At 35.1% G+C, this 25,080-nt stretch overlaps 1 protein-coding gene across 1 annotated transcript in view; it reads left to right on the plus strand.

Moving 5' to 3' along the window:
• LOC129281961 (calcium-activated potassium channel subunit alpha-1-like) overlaps nt 1–25,080 on the plus strand; it is a 91,693-nt gene that overhangs the window by 11,692 nt on the left and 54,921 nt on the right. Inside the window, exons 3-7 of the mRNA XM_064113420.1 lie at nt 1,076–1,181; nt 3,768–3,920; nt 8,234–8,389; nt 15,848–15,919; nt 22,195–22,242. Of these exons, the coding sequence (XP_063969490.1) occupies nt 1,076–1,181; nt 3,768–3,920; nt 8,234–8,389; nt 15,848–15,919; nt 22,195–22,242 (535 nt within the window). The remainder of the gene's footprint in view (nt 1–1,075; nt 1,182–3,767; nt 3,921–8,233; nt 8,390–15,847; nt 15,920–22,194; nt 22,243–25,080) is intronic.

The following is a 25,080-nucleotide window of genomic DNA, read 5'->3' on the forward strand; positions in this document are numbered from 1 at the left end:
AAATGCATGTTTGTTCAAAAAAAATTCTAGATATGAATGTATATCCATAAATTCATTGATTTCTTGACAATATGATGTGTTCGCCTTTGTTTACAGAGGACATTTTGCAAATTTCCTGTGGAAAAAAAATCATGACACTGATGGATTTCCATAGAGTTATGGTTGATTGGATCAATCTTAATTCTTTGTAAGAGAGGGGCCCTGTTGTATCTTTGCCATTACGGCAACTGCCATGGCAACAGGGCTCAGGAGCCAATCAAAATCAAGGTTTCCATGGTAGTTGCCATAATGGCAAAGTTACAACAGTTGCAACTCATTTTGAAATAGGCCCCAGTTCATCTACCTAACGTTTGGTCTAATTTCCAGTTAGGCTAGTCTAATATCCATCTCTTCCTGCGCCACTCTGGTTTATATGATTAGCTGACCTATGAATAAAATGTTCATTTCGAAAATAAACATACAATATAATAAAGTAGATGAAATTGATTAGACCGTCTGGGCTCTACACGTAATGACAATTAGACTAGGTGGGAATTAGACCAAAGAGGTAGTAGACCAGGGCCCCATTGCATTAAAGTATGGTAACTTTGCCATCCAGTGGTAATTACCATGATAACACTGATCAACAGCCTATCAGAATCAAGGATTCCATGCAAATTACCATTGGACGACAAAGTATTACCCTAATGGTATATTTTATGTAACAGGGCCCTGATGGGTTAGGCCTATGCGGTATTAGACTGTCCTAGGAGGAGACTAACTGCATTTACTTGTTAGACCAGGGGGGTGTTTCACAAACAAGTATGACTTTAGAGTCGCACATAAATGCCGACGCGTACATGATATGCAACACACAATATTATTGATCAATACGCAGTAGAAGGCGTCCTCTTGGCATGATTCGACCAATGCGGCCATGCCTTTTATACTGCATGCAACTAGGCATTTAAGTGCAACTCTAAGTCATACTTAAATCTTTGTGAAACACCCCCAGGTTCAGGTAATAATAAATCCTAAGTAATTTCAGTGCATGATGCTGTAAATGACTTCTACACCATCTCTATTTTATATGCAGTGCTGTCCCAGACCTGGAACTTCAGGCTCTCTTCAAGAGACATTTCACCCAACTCCAGTACTTCCAGGGATCTGTTCTCAATTCAGTGGATCTAGAGAGAGTTAAGGTGAGTGGAAGTCAACAAATGGGGGGGGGGGGGGGTCTTGTAATTTTGAACAACTGAGTGTAGTGCGCCATGCTTTTAAGGGGTGGGCTCTCAACTATATGATTTTATACACATACACTGCTCACAACAATACAGGGGGGGGGGACTCAACTATATTGCGCCGCTTGTGCACAACTAAGCATATTGCATGTAAAGGGGGGGGGGGGGGGCACAGGGGTATGCAACTCTACTCATGCACAAGACACAATGGAGGAGGACACAAATATGCTGCTGTACCCTTGCACAATAAAGATAAATGCAAAATAAGATAGTTTCTTGTGGATAAATACATGATAATATGCTCATGATGTAGTTGGTGTTAAAAAGGTAACCAAATATTCATTAATATCGCTTTTCATCTTTTCCTGATTCCTGATATTATCATTGTGCAAACTTCTTTTTTTTTATGGGTAACAAATTCAAATAATATTCAAATACTCTCTATGCCTGTGAAAGGTTTTTTTTATGGAAGCTAAATACATATTGCAAAGTCTTTAAACACTAATTTGAATTAACCACACCCGGGGGAGCATTTATGCTACAAATAGTTTTTTTCTGACAGTTTTGCTCTGAGCCAATCAGATGCAAGGATTTCAGTAGCTTGTAACAAATAGTCAGTGAAACACCACATACTATTTATATCATGAAATGCTCCCCTGTTATTGAGGAGCTATCATTAGAAAACATGTTACAAGGGGTGGTTTTGAAAATATTTGGTCATGTGTCTGTACGTTATAGTCAATCGATCTCCTAGGTCTTGTTTTCTGCAAACTGCTTTGATCATCAGTGATAAAGAATGGGTATTTTCTCCACACATTCGGCCAGACTAATTCAAGGCACTTGTTTCCCCTTCGAACGAGCAGTGCTTACATAACAACGTTTTCGCACGCAAGCCAAGCGGATAATTCATGTTCTGAACATTGGCATGACTGCACATTCGAAGACATTCTAAATTTGATTTAGATGGGCCCGCACCCATCTTTATTGAGAGTTGAGGAAAATGTTTATTATTCCTTGAAGTCAGTTGGAGCACGAATGCCCTTTTGATATTGTTAAAATATTCCTGCAAACAAAAGGCCTTGACGTATGGATTCCTTAGAAATTGGGGGAGGTGTTTTATCGTTTTGAAAGGAAGACATTTCTACGTTACAAGAAAAAGGATAAATATAGTATTGCATTCAAAGAAACAATTCTGAGTTGCTATAGAATTAAAGGAGAGATTGAGAAACAATTTCTTGCAGTTATGTGGTAACCCGATGTTATGATCCTACACCATTATTTTCTGTTACTTCTTCTGTAATGTTTCAAATGGAAGGAGAAGAAAGGGAAACAGGAAATTCAATTTACCACATTCCAACTTCCATCAAGGTAATACACAAACAGACCTGCATTATGGTGGCAAGCAACTCCTCGCCCGGAATACAAAAGCGCATAACAAAGAGTATCTTATGAAATGATAACAAGCTAGTTTATATCTTCAATCCCAAGCATGTCTGGCCTTCAAGCACAAATGCAGTGTGTAGACTGCATCCATGCTTTTGTCCTCCCTAATGTCACAGAAACATGCAAGGTTGTGAAGATGAAGGACATGATCATTACGAGCCCGTAGTGGAAGGGTGCAATGGGGGGTGCAATAGAACACCCTATATTTTCCAAAGCAAGAAAAATAGGGGAGAAAAGAGTTTCTTGCCTATGAAATACCAATGTTTTTTTTTTTTTTTTACTGATGGCCTTTATTTTGCTTGTCAAATTTTACAACCAAGGAAGAGAAGAAATCGATCCCCTTAATTGGAACCCCTGGCTATGGGGCTGCTAACTCCAACAATAAGTTGCAAGAAGAGGTTCTCTGTAAATCTCCCAAATCTTGATCTTTAAAAAAGTAAAAATGAGAAAATTAGCTTATCTGGGACCCGTTGCATAAAACTTTTGCCATATATAACTCTGGCAAACAAAATTATGCCATTGAATATTACACATTAAGAAAACTCTGGCAAAAAATTTGTCAGTGTTTTATGGCAAAAGTTTTATGCAACGGGTCCCTGAAGTGGTAAATTTTCTTCATACTGTCAAATTTTAAATGATACAAACATGAGCTACAAGAGTTTCTTTGACACCTGTTTTTGTGGACTGCTTGGGAGTTTCACAAAAATTGCACAGTGTGCATATATCTCATGCTCGAGTAAAACTTGTTTTCTCCTTATTCTTTGAGGCTCTCACATAATTGTTGATCAAGTTCACAAGTTATATATCATTTTAAAACTTAGGATGCTTTTCAAGCTCCATTTTTATCTTAAAGTTAATTTTGGGCGACCTTGTGTTAATCTTGGGGTAGCAGGCCACGTATTCCTTGAATGCTCGAGCACCTGATGAGGATCGCCTTGCAAAGGCTTGGGTAATAATAAAATGCACCACTTAATTAGAAACATTGTATTAAGCACTTTATAAATGCTTTTTTTTATTATTGTAGTTCAGACATTGAATTGGTAGGTGTTTTTTTTTTTAGATTGCCCAATAGTCACATATTTTTTAAATAAAATTTCTAAACAGATGAAAGATGCGGATGGATGTCTGGTTCTGTGTGACAAGTACTGCCCCGACCCTGACGCTGAGGATGCGGCTAACATCATGAGGGTCATCTCTGTCAAGAACTATCACCCCCATATCAGGGTCATTGTACAGCTTATGCAATACCACAACAAGGTAAAGTGGACTGTTCCATTCAATCGATAGGGGTGAATGTGGTTGAGTTTGAATGACAAATTATAGAAACAGCTTATACAGTACCAATACTAGTACTATCACCCCCATATCAGGGTCATTGTACAGCTTACGCAGTACCACAACAAGGTAAAGTGGACTGTTCCATTTAATCGATAGGGGTGAAGAGGCTTTAGTTTTAATGATAAGACTATAGAAACAGCCTATGCAATACCAATATTACCAATTTCATATCATGGTCATTGTACAGCTTACGCAATATCCACAACAAGGTAAAGTGGACTGTTCCATTCAATCGATAGGGGTGAATCGATAAGAGTTTGAATGAAAAATTATAGAAACAGCTTATACAGTACCAATACTAGAACTATTGCCCGCATACCATGGTCATTGTACAGCTTTTGTAATACCACTAGTTAAAGTGGACTGTTCCATTTTATTGATAGGGTTGAATATGGTAGAGTTGGAATTATAAAATTATAGAAATAGATCATGCGCTACTATAGCAAGGTAAGGGGGAACATTCCATTCAATTTGATAGGGTTAAGTTTTAATTCTGAAAGTCATGAAAACATGCAATACCACAACAAGGTAAAGTGGACTGTTCCATTCAATAAATAGGGTTGAGTTAGAATTATCAAAAGTTATTAAACAGCTTTTGATTTGCAATACCACAATAAGGTAAAGTGGAGTGTTCCATTTCATCGTTAGGGTTGAATAGGGTTGACTTTAAATGATTAAAGTTATACCAATAATGATTTTGTTTTATTTTGACATTTTTATGGAACAAATTACTCTCAATTATGCTAAAAGTAATGCTGGTTACTGATAGTTGCTCTTTGCTTCCTCTGGAAAACGCGCTATATAATGTTAATCCAAATATTTATGTTATCATTATCCTTTTTTTTGGTTTAAATATAAAGTCTCAAGCTTCATGAAAATATGTATGAGTGTGTGTTTGATTGATTACCGGCTATCATATTAATTTTCATTTTATTATCCAGCTAGAAAATTTATTAATTAGTTTTGACATATGATGGATCAAGCAAGCTCTGATGGGAGGGATTTATCAAGATTATTGTTTAATGAAGTATTTTGACAGCATTCCTATTGACAGTAAATTGATTACGTGCCTTACTGTATATTTTGATGGGAATATTCATTGCTCTTCAATCTTTTGGAATGCAATTATAATCAACAGATGAATAATAATAATAATAATATAGGGTATTTATATTGCGCACTTATCCACCTTGTGAGGTGCTCAAGGCGCTCCTATATTACCCGGCTAAGCTAGGCGTTCATAGCGCACACAGCTTCTTGAGGAATAACTTCCTACCGGTACCCATTTACATGTACCTCACCTGGGTTGAGTGCAGCACATTGTGGATCAGTTTCTTGCTGAAGGAAATTACGCCATGGCTGGGATTCGAACCCACGACCCACGACCCGCTGAATACAATGTCATTCCAAATGATATGTCTTTGTGATCAATTGGAGTGCATTATAATCAGTGACAAATGAGCCGAATATTAAGAGCATAAATAGGGGTCTTTTCACAAAGCTGTCTGTTAAGTTATTCATGACCTTATGAATGGCTGTTATGTTTTCATGTATTAATGAAATCTCATAGACTTTACACAGTATTTTGACAAGATACATGTACTGAATTTCTTACAGCCCCTTTTAATTTTTTTTTAACCCTTTGCACAATAATGTTGCAGTTTCTGCACATTTGTACTATCAAATTCAACAATGGTAATAATTCTTTATTTTATACTAGTGCAAATCAGACTTGCGAGCGCTCCTGCAGGCAACTGCGTATGAGTTACGTGCGAGATACTGTCAATGCGGGCTACCTGCGCGCAACTTTTGGGTAGCAAAAATATTTACCCGCAAGTCACACGCATGGCTTGCACGGAACGAAGTGACTGGGCCTTTACAATAATTCTAAGTAGGCCTATCAAATTTGCAGTATAGAAATCTAGATTCAAATGAATTATTATAAAGCAATTGTCATTACTACCCCCCAGAATTAATTCAGCATGCAAAGAGTTAAACAAGGATAATTTATACAATAGACAATAATTTACACAAAAGAATTTCCATATAAAGTCAATGATGCATCCCAAGATGGAAAAATGTCTCGCTGGGGAAATAAAAACCTGGAGTAGGATTTGAACCCATGATCCTCTGATTTAACCCTATCTAGGCCGGGGGGGGGGGGGGCCTTGGAGGCCCCCCTCAACGAATCGCGCGATATTTTCGCTGCGCAAATTTTTTTGACTGCGCCGCTCGCTGACTTTCTACTTTCAAGTCTTGCGCAACTTTTGAGACCAATTTTGCGTCACCCGGGTACGTGGTTCCGAAATTATGCAACATTATGTAAGTGCATGTCAGACCAAAAATTGCTCAAAAACGTGGTTTTGTGTTCAAAGTCAATGCAAATTGTGTTTTCAACCGAAATTCATAAATGTATGATTATTTTTAGTTTTGCTGGTCTAAATGTATTTATTTTATGCTTTTTATGATCTCAGAAGAGTCCCCAACAAATTCCATTGAAAAAACAATGAAAAACAAAAGGTAAAAAAAACAAAGAAATACATAAGAAATTGAAAAAAAACAATATATAATACATAAGAAAATGATTCGATATCGCAATTTTTTTCATGTACACTTGCTAAGAACACCACAAAGAGTTTCTATACCAAATATTAGAACATTTGGAGCTTTATTTAGGGAGTTAGAGGAAAAAGTATGATTTCGCATACTAATTACGCATAAATTAGCATAATCACTTAATAGCGATTCGCATGAAATAAATTACTATACGATTTTGTAGATTATATCCCAGGCAACCCGCGTGCCAATTTTCGGCGTGATCGCGCGGTCGACGGCTGAGATCTCAAGGGGGGGCCATATGAACTCCCAAAATACCCCGGCCTAGATAGGGTTAAGAGAAAGGAGTCAGAACCACTATACCATGACACATCCATGACACCTTGGATTTTAACAGAACAGCTGTTACGCAATCTACATTTCAAGGACTACAGTATTTATCAGATAAAAAGAGAAGCTGCTATACATGTATGTAAAGATAGAAAAATCAAATATTAAGATATTGATATCTAACTAAGGGACAAAGGTCGCAATGATTTATTTCCAATTCGTCTAATGCCAATTCGTCCAATTGCCAACTCGTCTACTATCTTTTGGTCTACCAGCAGTCCGTCCACTATCCACTTGGTCTAATTGCCATTTCGTCCACTCACCAGTTCATCCAATAACCAGTTGGTCCAATAGCCATTTAGTCCATATACCATTTTGTCTAACTGGACCAAGTGTTAATTGTGCAAAATGAATGAAAATGAAATGGATATAAGACCAACTGGTTATGAGACGAAATGGTAATAGATGAAATGGTGATTAGACGAAATGATAAATGGACCAAATGGTTGTTAGAGGAAATGTTGATGGACATAATTGCATTAGACTAAATGAAAGTAGACCATGTGCTGAGTGGACGAGAGGGCAGTAGACGAATTGGCAATTTACCGTCGCAATCACCCACTATGATGCCTCCACAGAATGTAAAATAATGATACAGAAACATTATCCAAACCTGCCAAATACTCCTATTGGGGGAAAAGAAATTGTCATTTTTTTTAGATCTGTGTGTTAAATGTGTTCCTTTGTCTGTAAAAAAAAAAAATTCTTGGCTGTCAGGGCTGGCAGGTATGGGACTTTTAACACAAAATTTAGCAATGATCATACAACATTTTTCAATGATTGATTCCATTGACTGCAATGTACAAGCAATCATGAAATTCAAGCGTAAGATTAATCGCTAACCTTTGTTACAGACCCTGATCAACCCATTCATTGCTTACTGGAATTGGGAGATCTCTCTACAAAGCCTGTGGAAATTACAGAATTTAGTAGTCTGCGGGTTAAGAGATCAATGTCAGAATGACCATGCTATGGCAACGCCACTGAATGTACAAAAAAAATGATACTGAAACATCTTGTCCATTTCCGCATCCCCTCATCTCTGGAACAATCTACCACAATGTATAAAACAAGCCGATTCAAGAGAAAAATTCAAATCCATGTTTGTTTCCCTTCGCATATGAAGCCCCTCAACTGTCTACAGTCTACTATGAACTATACAATTACTGTAGTTTTTTACTGAAATTCCTTCTCTCTTTCTATTTTTCCTAGGCGCTTTAATAGAGACATGCTTTGTGATAAGCGCTATACAAATAATGTTAATTATTATTATTGTTGCTATGCAGGCCCACCTCCTCAACATCCCAAGCTGGAACTGGCGCGAGGGAGACGATGTGATCTGCATCGCGGAGCTGAAGCTTGGCTTCATTGCTCAGAGCTGTCTTGCACCTGGTTTCTCATCTATCATGGCCAACCTCTTTGCCATGAGGTCCAACAGTGAGGTAACTATCCACCCCTTGTTTTTTTTTCCAAAGCCCACCCACAACAAACTTTCCCGTTTGCTTTCGTAGGGTTGGTACGGGATCCCTTTTAAACGGTTTCTTTTCACTTGGTCTACACGCAGTTGGTCTAATTCTCAGATAGTCTGATACCACATGGCCTAAACCCAAGTGGACTACTGTCAGTTAGGTCTAAATGTCATTTGGTCTATTCTACAGTTGGTCTAAAATCCACTAAGTCTAATGCCCAAATGGCATAATTTTCTACTTTTGTCAATTTGTATTTTGCATTTTGTCAAATGAAAGTTTGGTTCATGAACATTTCATCTTATTATATGGATTAAGTGATGTTAGACAAAGTGGATATTAGGCAAAATGGTTATAACCTAACTGGAATTTAGACACAATGGTAGAGTTTAAATGTGTTAAATAGCAATTAGACCACATGGTTAGTTAGACAATACAGTTGTAGACGAACTAGGATTAGACCATGTGGGATTAGACCAAATGGAACGTAGCCCAAGCCTCTGTAGACCAAGTGGCAATTTACCTTTTAAAATCTCCAAAGATATCTGTTTGCAGTTGCTGGGTTTATATAAAGCTCTCTCTCCCCTTCGACCACCCATGGTTTTCAAATTTTCTGCTGAAGCTGTGGTAACACCGGGGCTTTTGTATTAAACATGAAATCAAATAAGTGTTTGGATTCTTGCAGATATTAAGGAAGATGTAAGTTCTCCTTTTGCCTCACAGGAGCCTATTTTTTAAAATTGCTTTGTTGCAGTGACAATTAAGGTGGGTTAGAGGGCATTAAAAAGAATTTCAAATCTAAGAAAAGTCAATTTATTTTACAATGTCAATGATGAAATTATAGATGGATGGTAAAGCCACGCTCCTTATGTCCCTTCTCTTTGAAGCCTGAAATAAGTAATCATTCTACTCTATGTGTCATATATATATATATTCAGTAATTTGATAGTGTAACATATTCTTATATGCTGCTAGTTTATTGGACACAAATGCAGCGTTCATATCTATTTAGTGTGTATTATTTCTATGTATGTATAGTAGTGTAAATTTATATTTAGACATATTTATCCTGTAAGATGTAGATATTTACATTTCAAAGTAAATACCTCTTATGCTGAATATCTACATGTATTTACCCAATTTGATAGCATGAAATCATGATTTGTAAACTTCTTTGTTTCTTTTTTTTTTCTTTTTTGTTCTGACTAGGATGCTGATACTACTGCATGAAAATCAAATTATTTTTACTACTTCTTTTAAATATATCTTTTGTAATGAAATTCGTCATTATGATTCACCGTTTCCTTCCACAGCAGAATCTAATTGGAACTTCATGTACAATTGATGTCAATTTTGGCAGATTGATAATCTGTCATGTATTTAGTATGCCATTATATGCACTATACTTCTATTTTAACCAACGAGGATGGTTGATGTTGTTCAACATTTTGGCTGCCCAGCATTTCATCAAGAATGCATTTTTTTTTCATCCTTGGATTGCTGTTAGAGTCATTGTTTAGGTTAAGGCATCTAAGAATATCCAGCTACGTATGCAATCAGTAGTTGAATTTATTCAAAACAAAAGTCCCTGTCAAATATTTCTTATTTACCTATTTGAAATTATCGAATAACTGCCCCTACATCGGCAGTCGCAAGCTGTCCAACAATTCCCATGTTGGAAATAATAAGCAACCGACTTCCTCAATTTTACAAGGTGTATGAAAGATATGTTTAATAGCTGACCAAGAATTTGGATTGAGTCATTTATGCCAGTGACAATGTCTACCTGTTGCTCGGCACTTGAGATTTTTTCCCTTTCTTCTCCAATACTGAGGAGCCGTCGTCATGAAGTATCCCACTAGGTAACCCAATTCCCATAAAAGGGTAATCCATTACTTTTGGGATTTTCCCTTTTGTGGGACAACCATGGTTTTTTTTAATAGAGGATAGAGCCAAGTTTTTTCGGTTGATATACTTTACAAAATTATGTATTTGCATTAAGTGGTAATGCAATCTTTCTTGAATCTATTATCTTTTTATGCTCGGAAGGGGTGCTTCCCTTTCAGATTTCAAAGCTAGTACTAAAGTAGTTATATTAAGTTGCCAAAATTTTATGAATACGATTTCATTTTAAATGTTTGCAAATAATACAGTTTGCACGGAAATATACATGTGCTTGTGTAAGAAGCATTGGCATATTTTAAAATCAGTTGATGCCACGGAAACGGAATGAAAAACCCATTTGAGCTTCCATATTCCAATCAATCATAAATTTGTTCATAAATTTACGAACAGCTCTTTGAAAAGCCCCCTAGAATTGACTGTATTTGAATGGTGGGCAATGCAGGAATGGAATTGTATAAAAACTACATGCACGTTTTAAATCAGCATTCATTTTTAGGTTCCTCCGTGAAATTGAGAAAGTATATCGATAGGTGTAGCCAGAAAAATCCATCCCATCAACTCTTTATTCAATTTCCAGCTGTATACACGACTCTGCTTATCCCATCCTGAGCCAGATTACTGCTACACGATACTGCTGTTGCCATGGCGATAACACATTCTCATCAGTACATTGTATCAGCGGGATTTTTTTTTCATTCCTTTGGTCACATGATCTGAGCTATCTGAGCTCACATGTGCATTGCAAATTGATGAATCCCGTTAGGTTGCGATGGCAAAACAGGGAAAGCTTGGAGCCTTTCGTGAAACAAATAATCCTTGATTTTCGCTGACAATTTTGCATTGAGCCAATCAGATGCAAGGATTTCAGTAGCTTATAACTAATAGTTAATGATTAATTGTTTCATGAAATGCTCCCCTTGAGCAGAGACCTTGGAGATAATATAAGTACATGCAGTTGTGCTATTTTCTTGCCTTTGCTTGAAGATATTAGGAGGGGCCTTTTTTTTAAAATAGAACAAGAGTATGTGAATGTCAGGAAAATGCATTGTTAGAGATGAACATCACTTTTCAGCAAATATGTATTGAGTCAGTCTGTCTGAATACATTTTGTAAGAAATCCAATAAAACTGGGTATAAAAATTGAGATATTGTAAATATGTGTACCTTCCTATTCCTTCCATATTCCATAATAAAAATAATATTTTTGCAAATAAAAACTAGTCCACATAACCCTTTGGATGCTCCTATGATAATGTATCACTTCATCTATTGCATTTAAGGCAGATAAGTTAAATTTTTGATTATTAAAAAAAGTATTTTCATATTTTGTTTTTACAAAATATTTTTTTGGTACTGATTTTCATAACAACTCTTTTTTTTTATACAAGAAATGAGATATTCATCTTGTCTCCAATGAGAGCTCTTCTCCACACAGCAGTTGCGTGTGTTATCATTATATTGTTGGAGACAAAATGAATATCTTATTTGTTTTTATCACCCAATGAATTGATTATTCCATTGATTTGAAATCATTTTAAAACATATTTCCTCATCATTCTCCTCTACAGATCTATTATCAAAGCCATTACAATCGGGCTTTCTTACATAGCTCGGGTTATGATGATATAGATAATCCCTATTGGAAAGATCCGGAAGTGAGTTTAAAGAGATGGAAAGAAATGATCATCTTGATATCTTATCAATGTTCTGGTGATCGGCAATCTTTTGGCTAACTTGAATATCGAAAGTTCCTAGTTCATTCTTATGGGGAAAGTTATATGGTTTACACCGTGTTAATCCAAATATAGAGTCATCTTGCTAATCAATCTTCTATATTTTGAAAATAGTGTGGAATACAGATTATTTTTCATGCACACTCTATAGAGTATGACGAACATTATGAGTGGAATGAGGTGTTTGCGCATCATACTCCTTGCATATACATACACAGTACAAACGTTTAAAATTTTATACAATGCTTTTTATGCCCCAGCAGACAAAGTCCGGAGGGGGCATTAAGCGTTGCCCCTGTCTGTCCTTCCGTCTGTCCGTCCCCTAACTTGGTTTCCGCGCAATAACTCGAAAAAATATTTAATGGATATTTAATATTTTTGGTGTGTAGGTAGATGACACCAAAATACAGGCTAAGATCGAATTCGGAGTCCGCAGCTCAAAAGTCAAAGGTCACAGCTCATTAAATATGTGAGTTTCCACGCAATAACTCGAAAAATATTTGATGGATTAAAAAGAAATTTGGTGTGTAGGTAGATGACACCAAAATACAGGCTAAGTTCGAATTTGGAGTCTGCAGGTCAAAGGTCACAGCTCATTAAATATGCGAGTTGGTTTCCCTGCAATAACTCAAAAAATATTTAACGGATTTTAAACATTGTTGGTGTGTATAGGTAGATGACACCAAAATACATGCTGAGTTAGAATTCGGAGTCCGCAGGTCACAGATCAAAGGTCACAGCTCATGAAATATGTGAGTTGGTTCAAAGGTCTAAATTGTATTGGTTTTTGCATGATATTACATGTAAGTTTAATCATATTGAATTAATTTCTGATCGCATTAAGCGGGGGCATCTGTGTCCTTTGGACACGTCAAATTTCTAGTTACTGTATGAAACTTGCAGGAGTTTTTCAACAGTTTAAAAAGCCATGCTTATTTCATCTGAGGATTAAATGTTGAAAATAAAACTTTGTTGTTTAAGATTTTAAACTCTTGTTAAACAAGTACTGTAAGGTTCATGTACTGTAGTAAACGGCATTGCATAAAGAGTTTAAACAATGTTTTTACTGTGTACAACAGCTTTGGTATCTCAGTATTCTGTACTATTTTCAAATATTGTACCTTATCTTTTTATATGTTTTGCTTCAGTATCAGTTTACTAACTTCATTTGCAGGAAACCCTAATAATGATCAAATTAGATGTTAATCAATATATCCTTAACAGAATTGCTTCTCCATGTGAAACTTGTAGAAAATCTAGGCCTTATTGGGAGCCAAAAGCTGTGCTTTTAGTTTATATCAAACTATTCATCACAAATTCATGATATTTTTTCTTTATAGTGATATTTAACAAGTTGAAAAAAGCATCATTCAAAAATAATTATCCTTAAGTTTTTCCATATACAGTTTCTCCAATGCACAGTGCATCGGAGACACCCCACATTCATTCCACTAACAATTTGTAATGTTAGGAAAATATATTTGTTCAAATAATAACTTAAGGACGTTCCACAGTTAAAGTGAAATCCATGTCATTTTCACCAAACTTTGCACATAAATACTTTAGAACCTTAATATTCGAAATATGCAAAAATTAACATAGGTCCATGTGCTTGATTTTTTGCTATAGAGCTTCAAAGTTCACCCACATTGATGTTCTTAAGAATTGCGCATTCAAAAGAATTTGGCATTTTTAGACCGCCCAAGAAAATATCAAAACCACTCTACCATTTATTCAAACTCGGGGTAATATATGTGATTCTTGGCAGCACTGCAGAGTAAAGTATTTTGAAATTGTAGAGAATATTTTTTTGAATGGTCCATGAAATAATTCATTTTTTTAGCTTCATGAAATAACGCATTGGATCTGCAGTTAAAGTGCAGAAGATGAGAAAAATCAGCTCATACCCGCAGCTAAATAATCACCTGTTCATCCATTGTGACGTCAGCGCGCAGAGTGTAAACTATGCGCAGATCATAATGCGCACAAATATAACCGTGGAACGTCCTTAAGTGGATAATACTGGGACAGGAACTATAAAATCCATAGATTTTTATGTCTGTTTGATGGTGCAACTATTGTTCTATAATGTGAGTGGCATGTACTCTCAAAAGTAGGTACAACAACATTTACATGCCCAGTCAATGGTTTTTGCTATACTGCCAGGCAGTCTTTAGCATTTTCTATGACCTCACATTTGACCAATGCAGGGAATGAGAATCGTTTTTTTTGCAAGGAGGTATATAACAATAATTATTATACCCACCATCATCAACAAATATATATATATCCATGATATATCGCTCTTACAACAAAACCCAGCACCCTTCTAAATCTAATCATATGATCCTATGATTTCTGTCCTGTTTTGCATGACTTGTATTTTTCCCCACATGTACTTTAACACCTTTTTTCCTTCCCAAGATCAACCTTACAAAGCTTTGCCTGTCTAACCTTTCTCCCACCCTTGCTTTCTGTACATCCCGTTCCTTCTGTTTTTTTGAAAATGAATGCAAATTAAGGAATAATTTTGATAATTATTACTTATTCTTTTAATTCAATGAACTACATCGTGTAAAAGAGACGACTTCGATGATAAAATTGTCGAAATAAATTTCAGTTTGTTGAAGAGATGAAATTTTGCATTCTCTTTGACAAAATCAAGTTCAGTTTTTTAGATCCTCTTTCATAAGCCTTGAATTGTGCAAGTATCAAACTTGTGCAGTTTACGACTTTATTCAATTTTACGACTTGAGCAAGTTACCAGGCTGTATAGTTTTTATAACTTCTGCTAAGTCGTTCAGTTTGACAAGTTGTGCAATTTTACAACTTAAACAATTAAATTTTCCCTGCATATGAACTTGAAGGAAAAAAAATGAATTCTAAATTCTTGCATACAACACCACTTTATGTTTGTGTATTATTGATATGTAATACAAGTGAAAAGATTTGTTAGCTGCGCTTCTTCAGATTTATTTTCTTTTCTTAGTTAAAAAAGAATATTATGCTGCATGACTCTGTAATCACCAACTGAGTGTAAAAAGGTAGTAACTGCAGTGTGTATAGATCTATAAACTTTTGAGTTAACCTTCTTTTGCATGTCTATATAAAGAATGTCATCTGCTTTAGTGAAAGGTCACTCTTGCGTGAGTTGATTTGATTGCATGACTTTGTAGATAAAAGAGTATCACCTTCTGAGAGCAAGAAGGATGTAAGTTTAGCACCACAGAAAAAAGTTCCTTGAATCGATCATTGTACCATGTGTTGGCTTGGCAACAAAGTGTTTGATCCAGAGCCCGAAAATCTCCCCTTTCTTGAAAAAGAAAAGAAAAAAATATACAAAAAAGATGCATTACCATTGATGTTAATCTGTGATGTCATACTATTCAAGTGGGGGGGGGGGGGGGGGGGGAATCAAACAATAGCTCACCCCTCCCCCCTCCCTGAACAATACGTTCACCACATGGATTTCGCCAGTGTGCATGGCCATGAAATGATAGAACTATTCTATGATTTTCTGAGATTGTTAAATTGGCAACTTATTGAGACATTTAGATCATTGAGAATTATAAATTTCCAACTTCTTGATATGATGACACCTCCTGTGTTATTTCTTGAAGTTAGCAGTTAATAACACCCACAATTATTGTTGCCAATTTAAGGAACCAATTACAAACAATTTTTTTTTTCATTTTAAATGATCTTCTGCCTCTCAGTTAGGAATATAACTATCCTATTTGATGTTTCTTCCTTGCATGCTTTCCATGTTTTCTTTATTTCTTGTGTTTCACAACAGATTGAATCAGCCGCTAAGAATTTTTCGCCGACTCCTATCCCGACAACTCCCTCTGGTTATCGCTATGTCAATGTATGTAGTTAGACTCTTTTGCTTGGTAGCAGCAAAATCACTAGCAGTAGAGCCAGGCATCATACGCATAATTTCCATCTTGTTTCTTCAGTGCATATAAAGTGCATGTGCACGTTGCTATGTGTATATATATATATATATATATATATATATATATATATGAATTATATAAAATCACGCTGTACACAAAAAGACAGTTAACACACATCATGTCATACCATTGCCCAAAACTTATTGATTTTGGATCACAATACAAACTCCATAGAAATCAAATTACGGTATTTCAGATTATATTCATCATAATAGTCATGTTCTTCATACATGTAGTAGTTACAAATGTTCTTCAAAAATCAATTTGTACATTTTCACTTGTTTCAGCATTTATATAAAATTTAGTATAGTGTATCCCAGGAAAAGGAAACCGTGGTTCTCTTTTATCATGAGCCGATGATTTCTGGTATTTTTGAAATAGAGTTTTATTTATTTAATACCTTATACGATATGAACGTTTGCATGGGTAAGAAAGAAAATTTTTAATTTTGAATGTCAAATGAACTTGCTCAGAAAAATTGGCCACAGTTGTTTAAGCATGTGCTGAGCAAGGAAGGGCCCATTTGCATTGATTTTAAGTTCTAATGTTTCATGAAATCTGTTAATGAGATTCGATACAGATTCACACATAATGTTTTCCACAAAACGTAGCCAACGTACCTCAGCATTTATTGTTTGCGATTTGCCATGCATGAATGAGTTGGCCGTTAATCAAAGAAGATATTTCGCCCTTGCCATTCAAGTCATAGTCATAATGAAAATATATTGAATGATTGTGATGCCTAGCTTTGACACGGTTTTCCTATTTTCTGGAACACACTGTACATGTACTTTCAATCATAACAGTTATTCACAAAGATTTAAAAAAAAAACCACCATAAATCAGCCATCTCCACTTTTGTCCATGCAGCAAAGGGTGTAGACTACATTTTTTGCAAGGCACATCATTTTAAGGCAGATCTATATGTTTTTTCAGTGGCAGTATACAAATAATTATGAAAAAAAGAAATATAAATGCCGTGTTCCACATACCTGTCATTGTTCTCTATAGGAATTTTCCTATTTGAAGAAAAAGAAAAGGGCCATATCAATTAATTTTCCCTTATTTTTTTGTAAAAATTGTTATGCAGTAATGGAAAAGAAATCCAGGCAATCTTTAAGATAAAATCTGAAGAATTTGTTGTTTTTTTTGCTTTCAGGATTGGCAGACATGTGTTCCTGATAAAATTTATTTTTCATTATACTTCAATTTGGAATAAGACGCATTAAGCTCTTGAGTCTCTTAAAGCCCAGAGATGTGTTAATCAAAGATTAAAGGGGAAGTTCGCCCTGATTTCAAGCTTTGATAACCTCAGAAAAAAATATCATCGCATTTATCTTTAAATAAAAAAAAAAATCAACACTGTACTGTAAAAAAAGTTGTTTAAAATGTAAAGCACGTTGTTTAAGCCTGTCACTCTGACAACAATTGTTTAAAGTTTGAAACAAGTTGTATAATTTCTTTAACAAGATGTTGAAAGAATTTGAATAATTCAATCAAAATTTAAACAATTGTGTAAAAGTTTGACAATTTGTTGATAGAGTGACAGGTTTAAACAACATGATTTTTCTTTACTCACTGTGTGTGATGTGCTATTTTTAGTCAAGCACAGTGTAGTAAATTAATTGCCAAGTATCCTGATAAACTGCAGGAAAAAAAGGGCATTCATTGTATAAAAAAGATTGAAAGAGAAAATAAATGAATTGAATTGAATTGAATATAAATCATATGAAATACAGAGTTGCTACTCATGTGTGATGTTGCGAAATCAAACATTGAAAATTCATAATTTTGCAATTTTTGATGGATTTATTTTCAAAGCGTCATTGATGGGTGTGTCTGGTATCCTACTTCTATATCAAATCTGTCTAGATATCAAGCTGCATCCCCCCCCCCTGAATCATTAGCTAACAGATCATACACAAATCATGCTATACATGAAATAAATCTTATATTTAAAACCATGCACATTTTCACACTCAAAATTTACTACATATACTTCACAGCTCAAGTATTCACCTTACTCATCTTTTTATTTACCATGTACTTTTGAAATGAATAACTTTTTTCTATTGAAGCGTAATTTGAGCTCCACCAGGCATTTTGTTTAGTGACGTCATGCCCTTCTGATTCCAACCAGATTATCATGTGGTGAGAGAGAGAAGGGTGTTAACTTACTCCAAGTCAACAACCACATTGAAAATCCATTGCCCACCAAAGTCAGTAATGCCTTTAAATATACATGTATAGGCTAATACTTGAAATTAAACATTAGACCTTTATTGCCTGCCTTTAAAAGTCTGAACAGATATATATGTATATTTTCTACCATTTTCATGTTATCACACATTATCAACAAAATGTGACAGTTAAGTTACAAGAGATGAACCACTCAAACTCGACGACGCTCAAGTGTTTTTTAGTCATTGGCTCGCAAGCACTTTGCATGTCTTTTACTTGAATGCATTTCGAAGGGCTACAATATGGATTTGATTATTATGATAGAGAAATCAGAATATGAAAATCTTTGGCCCACATTCACAAAGCTTTAAAGTCATTTAAAGTTTATTTATACCTTTGGTGTATGGCAAACAATCAAATGTATTTTCAGCAAGAATTGAGGTATTTGTACTGTACATAGTATGCAATAAACCGTTTTTAATCAATGACATCTTTACTCAAAGTTAAAACACAAATACAAGCTTGCTCATATGTAAATTAAGGGATATATTATGATAATGATTAAACTGTGAGAAGTGAGTTGACCAATTAAACTATTACTGATATTGTAGCCACAGAACCATGTTTAGGTTAGAATATCTGCACAACACTAATTACAAATGTCAGTGAATGCCATGAATATGAAAAATATCAACAATTGATAAAAGAGGAGTTTCTCAAAAGCAATTTGTCGTATGTCAGGCCAAACAAAATATTGATTTGCGGAAGAACACAATACAAGAACAAGAAACTGTAAAAATCTATGGAAAAAGCAAAACCTTCAGATAAATTGTAGAAAAACAAGTTATTATTTCTTTTAATGAAGCTATTCTTAGCAACCATGTCTGATGCTTGACTGTGCATTTGATTTGAGAATAGAAAGCATGTTTTCTTCTTCTTTGAAATACTAATTAAATTAATAAGCAAGCACAGACATAGATGTCAACCCCACGCACCTAACATTTACAAAACACCTGCATGCGCAAAATGGAAAGTGGATGTCAAGGACAGCCTCTTGATTAATTTTTATGTTGAGGGACATGATGCTTGATTGCTTTTTAGAGACTTCATGTTGCAAGATATTACATCTAATTGTCCTCCAGATTAACATGATTATGAAGGTGAAGATGTCAGAGGCTGCTTGTACTTGTACCTCTACTGCCATTGTTGCCGCCTCTGCTGCACTGTGACAACAATAACAAGAACTACTACTACTAGTACAACAACAACAACTACTACTACTACTACTACTACTAGTACAGCAAGAACAACAACAACTACTACTACTACTACTACTGCTACTACTACTTCTTCCACTGCTGCTGCTTCTACTATACTACTACTACTACTACTATTACTTCTGACACTGCTGCTGCTGCTACTACTCTACTACTACTACTACTACTACTACTACTACTACTGCTACTACTAAAACTACTCCTGATATTACTACTGCTAGTATTACTACTTCTACTACTACTACTACTACTTCTTCTTCTTCTTCTTCTTCTTCTCCTTCTTCTTCTTCTTCTTCTTCTTCTTCTTCTCCTTCTTCTTCTTCTTCTTCTTCTTCTTCTTCTTCTTCTTCTTCTTCTTCTTCTTCTTCTTCTTCTTCTCCTCCTTCTCCTTCTCCTTCTCCTTCTCCTTCTCCTTCTCCTTCTCCTCCTCCTCCTCCTCCTCCTCCTCCTCCTTCTTCTACTCCCACAACTTAGACTACTACACATATTACTACTACTTTTTCACCATTCCTACCACTAGAAAAACTTATACATCTACTTCTGCATTCACTTGTTAATTTCAATCAAATTGGCCATAGTCAACAACGTTTTTCAATCACATCACCACCTTTATACATATAAATATTTTTATTTGACAAATAATAATAATTATTTTTTTAAATTTCTTTTCCTCATTCACTTCTGAGAATTATGCAATAGTTTCTATGATATTTTTTTTAAATTCACATGATATCATAGGCTGCAAGTCAAATATATCACAAATATATTCCCCAATATGAATATATCCAGATGAAAACCTGCCATCATGGGCACAGGTCATGTTGTGACTTATATAAATATTCATACTAGAATGGGTGATTTCAAGTACGGTGTTGGCCTTGGTGTTGGTGTTGAAATTTGGATTGCCCCCCTACCTCCAAAACTTAGAGTTTGTAAAACTGATCCAGATCGCATTATTGACATCTCAACAACTAGTGAGTGACCCTTCGGGACCATCTTCATTTTATGTTTGGTGTTATAATCGTGTAAGAATTGACCTAACACCAACACCAAAAGGTCAACACTGAACTTGAAAACCCATATCAACAACAAGAACCCATCATGTTCAGTGTCGGTTATAACTATCATTTTCATCTTGCACTACAACCAATTCAACGTCAGAAACAGTGACTTGTCATAATTAATATAGTTATTTGCCATCTGTGAACTATTGATTGCAGTGGCACTTCAAAGGACTACTTTAGGTTTGGCTGATGTTCCAATATATTTTTGAAAATTAAAAAAAAATTAGAAAGGATTGGAGGAGCGTTATACTCTACAATGTGCACATGTGTTTTGATTTTTATGAATATGTATCTTGGGAATTTGCAGGTAGCTGCCAGCATATATCTGTCAACCGTAAGGAGATAAAAAACCGATCAAATGAAGAGCTATTCAACTTTGCAATATATCATACCTAGTAATAAATAAAATTGTGTTATGCTTGTAAGTATGGTGTAAACTTGATTTTTTTTTGTTTTTACACAGATAAAGGAAAATGATTTCAGATTCCTTTGCCCACTCCTAATCACTCATTCCTTTATATATATTTTGTATATATATTCATGTCACCATGTAACCCATTCATGGGAACAAATTCTGTGCTTCTCACACATTTACTTTCCCATTCTTGAATAATATATACTCACTGGTCATTGGGATTCTAGGGGTTTGTGTAAAATCGTTTTTATTCATCAGCCATTTTCACATATTTTTTGTGTTATTTGTGTTGTAAATGTGTATCCGGAGACAGAGGGGAAAAAGTGGCTTGTGGAGGGGGGGGGGGGAGGAGGAGAAACTACAGTATAATAAAGAGGGGGGTTAGAGAGAGAGAGAGAGAGAGAGAAGGGGATCGCAAGGTAAAGATATTTGTTTTCCTGATGCAATGTTGCATATTTCCAGATCTCAGACCTGAATTGAAAAATACTGCCAATGATGCCAATCCAATAACCATATGGAGCATTGAAACAATTTATAATTCATAGTTTTTATTCGGATCATTGCGAAAAAAATTACATTGTAAATTCATTTGGATAGACTTATGTCTTGTCTTCTTATGTTGTCATATTTAAGTGTAAATTGCAAACGACTTTTCTCATCTTTTTAAATCTTAAGGAGTATCATTTGTCATTTGTCTAGGATTAGGCTTATATATATATATTTCATTTTCTTGTGATACGTTTAATACTCAGTTCTCTCTCTCGAATTTAGGAGTACTGGTATTTGTTATTGAGATAATTGTCAATTATCATAATGAAAAAGGGGGTTAGTTTAGGTTTATTTTACAAATAAATTGTACTTAAACAGCCACGTGTTTTGTACTAACCAAATGTGGGCTTGATAATAGACTCGAATCTAATTTCTGTGTCAGACCTATAAGACTATGTTGGATTCAAATTTCTTGTGTGAAATGTTTCTCAAATATACTTTATATGTATTCTTTCACCTTAATAATACCTGTCGACATGTGTTTTTTCCTTTTTCATTTGCTATCATTTCTAATTTATATATTTGTGGATTTTTTTCCTCCTTTTTTTTGAATGTGGAATAATTTGGTCAACATTCTATCTTTTTCTTCTTCTCTTTTTGACCTTTGACCTTTTCTCACCAACCCTGTTATTTATTCTTTGGTTTAATGGCTTCTTGCTGTCCCTCCTACCCTGTTGACCTGTCCACCCCTCTATCAGACCGAAGATGAATCCAGCCTATTGGCAGCGCCTACTGGTGAAGCTCAGGTGTGTGGTTTAGTCCATTCTCAAATCGGGTGAGATTAGGACAGTTTTTTTTTCTCACATGTGGTTTGTTTTTACCACTTACAGTACTAGGTTGTGTTAATATTTTTCCTGTTCATTTTTGATTGCATGCTTCAAAAACGTTTTATCAGTTTAGATTAGATTTTGTTTCTAGAGTCACAATGAGTGTACAAATTGCCTTGCCCATTAGTGAAAAAAAGAAGAAAGTGAAAATCAATTTATATCAACAAATTTACAGGCATACCAAAAAATATATTTAACCCACACCCATTATTAAGCATTACCTATAATCAAATTGGTGATTATTATATACCCCAACCCATTTCATTTCAAATTACTTCTATTTATTGCTACAAACATTTCATGATTATATACCGCAAATTGTCCATTCACCCAAGCATTCCTAAAGGCAAATTATATCTTGGCTGAACCAAAAGTAAAGTTCCCCCGCCAATTTTCATTTCACTTTTTATATCATTACAGGTTTCTTTCCGTTCAGTTGCATTTGAATTTGAAACCTGTGTATTTTCATGCACAAACGTATGGACTAATAGCCTGATTTTTGCTACCAGTAACGTTTTCTCAACATTATGTTTGGAGATTTTAAACAAAACAGACCCCCTGTCTCAGTGTACTAATTGTCATGTAAAGCATGGACTTGACTTATTGCCCCCCCCCCCTCACCCAGTCTTCGAGTTCCCTGTCTAGAGCAAGAGGGGCATTAATTCCTCATTAAAGAGTATAAGGTAATGCCCTTCTTGTTCTCGACAGGTAAAGTGTGTATGCAGACAGTCACTGATCTAGCTCCAAATACCCCATGAGATCGTAGTTAAAAAACCAGACCACCTGACGACCAAACTCTGAGCCCTTCCACTCTCGTATCTTCTTTCGTTCCTCAACCTTCCCTCCATCCATTCCGCCCTGCCTATCCCTTCATTCAATCCATCCTTTTCCTTCTGAAATCCTCCATTATTATATTTATCCCAAAACTAATGCAAATCATGCTAAACCCGTATGTAGCTGATCAAAGCTGCACGTTTATCTAACGCCCTAAACTTCATTGATGGTTTTCAGATAGATTAGAGAGACCACATCAGTCCATGGTTATAACTGTAGGAAGTCTAAATACAGAGATGTAAAAGAGTAGAAAGTAGAGTTGCAAATCACTGAATTCCTAAACAAAAATATGTAAGGAAATAGGAATAGAGAAAGACTACATCAGTTAAATAATAATTTTGTATAAGCTTACCAAAACAGAACATTGGGGAAGACGACTTCCATTTGCTGTATGTTCACTTTGTTAACACTAGAAATATGAAATGTTTTGTCAAGAGTTGAATAATATGCACCTGTATGTCTAGTACATGTAAAAGGAGAGGTAATTTCTCTGTCAATTCCCTTAATGTATACAATAAAAAATAAAGGATTTTTGTAACCTGAATTTTCTATATATACTATTTCATATACATTTTTATTTTGGATTTAAGGATTTTGTGATCTTCAAACTATTTTTTTCCCCAAACAATAGATGTTTTCAAGTTTAGGACTAGATGTCCGTCTTTTTTTGTTCATTGGGATAATATACTGGCATTTTATACCTCAGGATTGCTTTTATGTAAAGTATAATATTCTTTAAAGATCCAGACCGGACCCGAAAATGAAATTGATAAATTATATACCAATCGAAAGCTTATAAGCTACTAAATACAGCAAGGTATGCTTTATGCATTTTCACCGCTTCCCAGCTGAGTATTTTGCTTGTGAATATTCCAATTATCGGGCTTCGAACCCCGCTTAGAAAATAGGCTTTATTGTGCTTTTCACCTGCCTCGAGACCGTGACGTCACGTTGTGTAAGAAGCGTCGTGATTCCATAGGTTTGTACACAGAAAAACTGGGTGATTTTTTGCTTTCCAGATAACGCATTTCATTCTCTTCACTTCTATCACAGAGGGATATCACATATATTTTTACCCACAAACTTGAATTTATGAAATCTACAGTTTTGAACTAGTTTTTGCCATATTTTATTTCCTGCTTATTTGGCGCAGATTTCAATTCTATCTGCATTTAGATTATGTATAACAACTTTTCCTGACATAGCAATTTAGGCCCAATAAGAGCCAAACAAAGAAATCACAAAAAAGGTAGTGAATAGTTGTAGGTTTACAACAATTTGAACAGTGAATAATTTTGAGTGCCATTTTCATCTGAAAACGAAAAAAAAAAATGGATTCATAACATGGAAATGGAAGAAAATACCCAATGCTTTTGTACACAAACCTATGGAATCACAACCCTCCTGACACAACGTGACGTCATCATTTCCAGGCGACGTGGGGGTGCTCAATCGAAGCGTACTTTGGAGGAGCAGTTTCTTTGATTTTTATTTAATATTTGTCAGAAATGGAAAGAGATATATGTAATATTTTTGGTATATTTGTATTGTATGAATCATTACCTTTATTTTGATATATGACTGTTTTTACACCGGTCAGGGTCTTTAAAGAAAAACCAATCTCATAAGGTAAATTGGGAAGGAAGTTGTCAAATTCTAACTTTTGGAATCAAATCTTATAAGGTATATTGCAAAGAAAGTTATTAAAGTAACTTTTAAAGTCTAGGCAGCAAAATTCTATAATGTAAAATCTGAATACACAAATCTTCATTTTGAAATCTAAAGGTCTTTAATTACATTAGTATTTTAGTAATGATAATAATTCACTCCCTTATTTAAATTTTGCTTAAGACATCTTACACTTAATTCACCAATGATCAGTCACCAGTTTCAACCAGTCTCACCTCTATGTAATATATGCAC

Source organism: Lytechinus pictus, chromosome 18 (assembly GCF_037042905.1).
Source record: "Lytechinus pictus isolate F3 Inbred chromosome 18, Lp3.0, whole genome shotgun sequence".
NCBI lineage: Eukaryota > Metazoa > Echinodermata > Echinoidea > Temnopleuroida > Toxopneustidae > Lytechinus > Lytechinus pictus.